Source organism: Quercus lobata, chromosome 3 (assembly GCF_001633185.2).
Source record: "Quercus lobata isolate SW786 chromosome 3, ValleyOak3.0 Primary Assembly, whole genome shotgun sequence".
In the NCBI taxonomy this organism is placed as follows: domain Eukaryota; kingdom Viridiplantae; phylum Streptophyta; class Magnoliopsida; order Fagales; family Fagaceae; genus Quercus; species Quercus lobata.
The window spans coordinates 19,523,076-19,530,109 of NC_044906.1; the positions used below are offsets into that span (position 1 = coordinate 19,523,076).

At 33.6% G+C, this 7,034-nt stretch overlaps 1 protein-coding gene across 5 annotated transcripts; it reads left to right on the forward strand.

The window, feature by feature from the left end:
- The first annotated feature begins 2,448 nt into the window (after positions 1–2,448).
- Positions 2,449–6,617, forward strand: LOC115982050 (protein FAM133A). Of its 5 annotated transcripts, none has more exons than XM_031104538.1 (6): positions 2,450–2,706; positions 4,962–5,040; positions 5,139–5,189; positions 5,840–5,884; positions 5,970–6,026; positions 6,125–6,617. In XM_031104538.1, exons 1-6 carry the CDS (start codon positions 2,501–2,503, stop codon positions 6,215–6,217), a joined length of 531 nt encoding a protein of 176 aa, XP_030960398.1. In that variant the 5' UTR covers positions 2,450–2,500; the 3' UTR covers positions 6,218–6,617. The 5 variants fall into 5 exon arrangements, with proteins under 5 accessions (XP_030960399.1, XP_030960400.1, XP_030960398.1 ...); XM_031104536.1 differs by having other exon boundaries at positions 2,451–2,706; positions 5,127–5,189; XM_031104537.1 differs by having other exon boundaries at positions 2,451–2,706; positions 5,133–5,189.
- The last annotated feature ends 417 nt before the right edge of the window (positions 6,618–7,034 follow it).

The following is a 7,034-nucleotide window of genomic DNA, read 5'->3' on the forward strand; positions in this document are numbered from 1 at the left end:
TCTAGCAACCATAACAATTACATCTTTCTTCACAAGATAAACTCATTCGCTTTTTGAAATTAAAATATAAATATCAGCAAGAGATTTGTACTTCAATTAGCACATTTTAGTATTTTCAATAGAGATGTCTAAGATTTAAAACTTTCATTTTCCATTGTAACTATTGAACTTTAAAAAAAAAAACAAAAAACGAGTAAAATATTAGCATTATGACCTGTTAGGGAGGAATATTTTTAAACACTTTGAAGACAATATTTTTCTCTAAAATTAAAATGAAAAATAATTATAAAAAAAAATCCCTATTTATACCAATAACTTTAAACCCAATGAATTTTTTTTTTTTTTTTTAAGTGTTACTTTGAAGTCTTACAAATATCATCATCATTTAGTTAAAAATTGATATAAACATTTGCAATGATATTAAATTTAAATATAGTATCTAACAAAAATATATAGGGTTGTTAATAGGCCGGGTTTGATGATCAATTTTTTTTTTTTTTTTTTTTTTTCATTAAAAAAAAATGTTACTTTGAAGTCTTACAAATTTCATCATCATTTATCTAAAAATTGATATAAACATGTGCAATGATATTAAATATAAGTATAGTATCTAACAAAAACACATAAGGGTGTTAACGAGTCGAGTTTGATTAAATTGAGGGTCTAACATCATCCCTTTGTGTTTGAATTTTGCACCCACCACTAACCAAATAGGATTTGGATTTTCAATCAATCTTCCATTTTGAATTGGAAATTGAATTGAATGGATTCTAAAGTTGAGTAAGGCACAACAATGATGACAAGATGAGGATCTTGTGGATGTTAAGAGTGGCAAGAAAAATATAGTACAACAAAGAATAAGAATGGTCACAATAAGGGGCAAGGTGGGTGGGTGAGCAACAATGAGGGCTAGGTGATAGTGGATAAGGCACATCGATTGATAACAAAGGTCCAAGTGTGAGAATTATAGGAAATTGTTAGGAACTCGGTGGTTCCTAATGGGGATGGATAGGAATTATAAGGGAATTGTTAGAAAATTGACTTAATTTGAGGTAGTTACCCTCCATAGAGAGAGAGAGAGAGAGAGAGAGAGAGAGAGAGAGAGAGAGAGGAAATGCACTAAGCAATGAGTTGATTTATTTGTCAATGATGGAAATGTGATTACAAGTAGGTATTTATAGCACCATAAAACTATTTTATTGACCCAAATGGCCTAATCCTAACGGTCATATTATTCCCTTTGTGCATTAATAATTTCAACATGTGTTAAATGCGATTAACACGCTTAGAATTGTAACTAACTAACCAACTAACTAACTAAATGCAACATTACAACAATTATTATCTATATACCTATAAGTGTTCATAACATAAATCAATTTGATCGATGCATAATTAGGGATTTTTGCCTTCAAGATTTACCATCAACTAGAGGATTGTCCATACATCTTAAAAATCAACCCACCTTTTTCACCCATTTAGTATTGGCTGATTTCAACCCTTGTGCCTATCAAGAGGGGGGGGGGGGGGGGTGTTAAAAGTTTCAAAATGTGACTTTGACAAGTTGAGTGTCAAGTTTCCCACATAAGGAATTCAACACACACAGCCCACCCAACAAAGAACTAGAAGGGACACCCATTTCCTATAAAGGAAACTAAGATCTAGACAACACCACTCAAATCTAGACGGAGATCTAGAGAGATTTTTGTTCTCCCCCAATTGCCACGACATTACTAATCTACTCCAGTCTCCATGTAGTTGTCGCACCACACCTAAAAACCAATTGGATCCAACGGCTTATCCAAGGATATTGGCCAATTAAACACTGAAGGGTTGGTCTACTACTGCAAATGAGTTAGATCTTTTCAAACCCAAAGCCTTCGAGTCAGGTGAAATGAAAACCTATCTAAATTCAAAGAAAAAATGTTATTAATATCGAGCAATTACTTAAATAATTTTTATATAATAATCTTTTTATAGTAAAATTAGTAATTACCAATTTTACTGTAAAAAGAGTATTCTTGTTGTAAATGAGTAGTAATAATAACACTTTTTGCTTTTAGTCAATGATATTAAACTCGACCTGGCTCGGGCAGTTGAACTAGTAACCCAATGACCTAGCACATAGACTAGTCCGAATCAACAATTGAATTGGATGTGCGTGAGATCCAACCAAAACCGGTAAAATCTGGCAGGTTTTAAGTAAACCGTGTGACCTGACTAGATTTTAATAACCTAGTCGGATTTGTGAATGGTAAAATTACATTACTAGGTCAACATGTGATAATATGTTAATTTAAATAAGAGAAAACCTAATCATACAAATTGGTTATCAACCTATTTTTTTTATTTAAAAAAAAACAAATTGGTTTTTTATTTTTTTATTTTTTCTTATTCTAGCAACTTTGCAAGTTGCAATAACACTAGTATATTATATATTCACCCCCCCTCCTCTCTTTTATTCTTTCTTTCACCAATCTCTCTCTTTCTGGGTATACTAATGGCGGCCTCGTCTTCTTCCGCGTCCTCATACTCTTCATCCTCCTCCGACCCCGATTCCACATCAACTTCCTCTCACCGTCGCCGTCGTCACCGAAGTCGCAAAGACAGAGAATCCCTGAAGATCCGAAAGAAAAGCCATTCCCACACCAAACGACGTCGTCGCAGACACTCTTACACTTCCTCCTCTGCCTCCGATTACTCCAGGTCTTGAAAAAGAAAACCCTTTTTTTTTTTCCTTTTTTGGGTTTTTTGAGGAACATGATATATATAGAATTACTTTTGGGTTTTCTCTGTTCATGTATTTATATTTTAAAATTTTTGATTGTTTTTGTTTTTTTGGTTTGTTATGTAAATTCCTAATTCACCCAAAAAATTAAAGCCATTTTTGTTGTGCAAAATGGTTTAGAATAGAAACTAGGAGTAGAATTTGGTTTGGGTTTTCTGGGTTCTTCTTATTTTTGAGCTTTGTGTGTTTTGGTTGCTCATGTAAGTACTAATTAACCCCAAAAAAACAAAAAGAACTCATTTTTATTTTATGGGGGGACGTAGTTTAAGATAAAATTAATTATAGAAAATGAAGAGAACTAAGGAAAGCTAGGATTAGAATTATTTTTGGGTCTTCTGGATTTTTATTGTTGTGCCTTGTGTGTTTTGCTTGGTTATGTAATTACTAATAACCCCCCCCCCCCCCCCCCCTCCCCACCCCCAAAAAAAAAAAAACCAATTCTTTATTGGTTAGATGTAATTCTAGAATGAAGAGAGTTAAGGAAGATAGAATCAGAATTGGTTTTTGGTTTTTGGTTTTGGATTTCTGGGTTCTTATTATTTGAGCTTTGTGTGTTTTTGCTATGATTCTATGTTTGGGTATTATGTTGTAGTTGCTTGTTCTATTCTCTGTTTGGTTGCTGGGAAAACTGGGGGGGAGAGCTTAAAGAAATTGAATTTGTGAGTTCTTTGAGGTGAAAATCATAAGCTTTTCAGAAATCCAATTGAGATTTCTAGTCTAATTTTTAGCTTTTGTTCAAATTTTGTGGTTATGGTTATGTGATTTGTCTGATTAGCTCCGGTTGTTTTGATTAATGATCTTTTTGTTGTAAAGAAAGTTCATGGAAAAATATAGTCTTTTAGTTAGAAATATAAGAGCTAAGGAAGGCAGGACTAGGTTTAGGGTTTATATTCTTTGGCTATGTAAGTATGTAACTAATAGGAAGCACGAACACTTCATTTAGAGTGCCATACCTGTGTTGAATCCATGTCATACCTATGTTGTATTGGCCGTTTTATGTTATAATTTTTCAAAAATTGCTCGTGTTGCTGTGTCGTACCCGTACTTGTGTCTGTGTCTATGTACGTGCTTCCTACTGTAAGTGTTTTATTTTGTAGGTTTTATATTATTGTTCTTGTTGGTTTATTTCTTTGTTTGATTGCTGGGGAAGCTTGGGGATGGTGAAGAAGATTGAAATTGTGAATTTTCTAAGGACCTCTAGTTTTTGAGAAACCCAATTAAGGTTTTTGTTTTTATTTTTATTTTTTCTGGAGTTTTGATGTTTATGGTTATGTGATTTGTGCAATTAGTTTGGTTTGTTGGATTAATGATATGTCAGTTTAGTTACTGAGAAATTTTAGGAAAATAAAAAGGTATGTTAGTTGAGGTTTTTGTTATGGGACTATTAGATAGTTATTTATAATTTTTTTAAAAAAAATTGCTGATTATGAAAGCTACTGTTTCAATTGTATTTAGATGTGCTTTTTTTTAATTGACTTATTATTCTTACAAATAAGTTGTGAAAAAGTGCAGTTGTACCTAGGAAAAGTGAGGCTGTTAAAAACTATACATAAGCTAGCTGTGAAAACAAGTTGGCATTTTAGGCTAATTGAAATGGACTCTTACTGGTGCTTCTTTGATGATTATGAGGATAGACAATTAACAAGAAGACCGTAAGGTGGGGTCTTTATTTGGGAACATGTTAGAATTCAATTTTGATGTGTAAATTAAATGTAGCTACCAGAACAATTGTGGGGAGTGATAGGATGTGGGAAAGTGAGAAGCTAACAAGTATTATGAGATTTAATGACTCCTGTATTTCTGCATTTTTGGAACAAGTGGACCTCAAATTCCATCTTCTCAACCTTTAGTTGTGGGAGAGAAGGTGGTTGTGCTTACAAATCTAAGAGAAGACTTCTCATGATTAGGATTTTCTGAGAAACATGGTTTAGATAAGTTGCCTTCTTACTCTTTTATGTGTCTTTATGTGGGGTTTTTTTAAAAACCTATTTACCTATCTGGAAGGGGTTGATAGCAAGGAAACATGGTCTAGATGCAATGATTTATATTTGAAATTTTCAATAGCATCTGGAATTATATATAGATTTTTCAGGGATTGTCCCATTTTTTTTTTCTATGGAGGATAGAAGATTGGTTTTTCTAACATACTTTGTATATTGCTGAGTTGTTGTAGGAGTGACAGTTCTTCTGACAGTGAGCATGAAACATCTAATCATTCAAAGAGGCACAAGAAGAATGACAAGCCAAAGAAGGTGGTTATTGAACTCCTTTTTTTTACTTCTCTTGTTACATCCTCTGCTTGTCTTCTTATCCTGCTTCATTTCCCTTCATTTTCTTGAACAAGGAAAAGGACCGAAGCAAGAATCATCGTCATAAACAGCACAGTCACAAACTTAAAGAGGTAGGCGGTTACAGCTATTTATAGGTTAATTGCCTCCATATGATTGTTTTTTATGGTAGTGGTCAACTAGTACTTTTTTCCTCCTATTATGTTCGAATTTGATTTTTAAGTAACTCTGAGACATTTGAATGGCGTTTATTTGTAATTCCTAATAAAGCTATTGGTATCTAAATTGTGAGTGAACTGTCATCTTTAACTGCAGAAATAAAATAACTTTGTTGTTAACTGGACATTAAATAACAATGAAATTGTAAACTGTATTTGGAATTTAAATTCCAGTCAGTGCTGTACTAGCATTGGTTTATAAGAGAGCTTTCCTTTCTTTTCCAGAAAAATAAAGATAAAATAGAAGAAAAGAACAATCCTCTCTCTGAACTTCTTGATGCAATTTGTATTTTCCATGTATAACCTGAAAGTTCAGGAAGTTATAATGCATGTCTAGCAATTATCACTGCATTCACAATGTTTGACTTCAATTTATGTGATATACATATCAATATCTGAGGTGCTTATGGTACTTTCTGCCTGTTTTATTGATTGGCTCTTCGAAATTGGAGCTGGGGTCTGACATGATGACTGGGTGCTTGATTGGTTTGCCTGGATGTTTGTTTATGGGTCTGGTTTGTCCTGGCAATGGGAGCCATATATAGAAGCAGCAGGATGAGAGAAGCAGTGGCCCTGTACAGCTTTCCAAGGTTTTCACTGAACTCTAGTTAATAAGATTTGCAGTCTCAATTTTTATTGTTTTGCTGTTGTTGCAACTTTATATGCTTCGTACAGTTTCTAGGGCGTGAGAAGGATGATGGTGCTCGCCTCAGTGCTATATCTGGAAAAAAGGTTAGGATATCTATTACCTTGTACTGTAGCCTCAATGAACTGTGTAGGAGATTATTTAAACAGGAAATGTGATCATCAATTATTTTTCCCTTATGTAGATTCGGTTGAAAGTTGAGAAAACAAAGGAGGATAAGTTGGCGGAGAACAAAAGAAATGAATTGTTGAAATTTCTAAATGCTAGTTTTGATTGATCTTGTGGAGCCTGGAGTCAAAGTCAATGGAATAGAATCTAGACAGAGTGAAGCAATTGAATTAGCAACTTCTTGCAAGCTTAAATATCTTTCTTGAAAACCGAGGTGCCTAGCTTTGGGTCATATTTTACAAGTCATGTTTTTGTTACTCATGAGATACATAAACCATTGGTAAATTGGAGTTTGAGCTTTTATTCATTCAAGTTATGGTGAGAAGCTGGGTATATATTTGACTTTGGTGTTGTATTGTATCAAATTGGTGCTTCCTTCATGTTATTGACTATTATTTGCTCAAGAAATTGTAACAATCCCCCTCCCTCTCCCCCTTAAAGTTTTCAACTGGAGAAAAGGCCTTATGGGCGTAATGGTTATAGATCGTGATGAACTGATTTTGAATTTTTGATGCAACGGTCTTTTATACATATATGATGGCATGGACTGCTTTATAAAAATATGTATAGATAGACAGATAGTAGAAATGTAAGTGGGTGGGTTTTCGTTTTGTTAATGGTGTTTTCTCGTATGGAATTCTTCTGGACCTGGACCTGTTTAGCTGGGCTTTGAATCCAAAATTCGTTTGTACCATTCTTGATTTCTGTTAAAGGCCAGAAGACAAATGATGGAAAACCTCACATTATGTAGAGTGCGTTTGGATTGGGCGTTTTCGCCCAATCCTGCGTCTGCGTTTTTCATTTTTTTTTTTTTTTTTTTTTTTTTTTTTTTTCATATGCTGTTCAGATAGCAAACTTTGACTTTTCAAATTTTCCAATCACAGCACATCGCTGTTCTTAATTTTCAGCAACTTTTTCATTAAAAA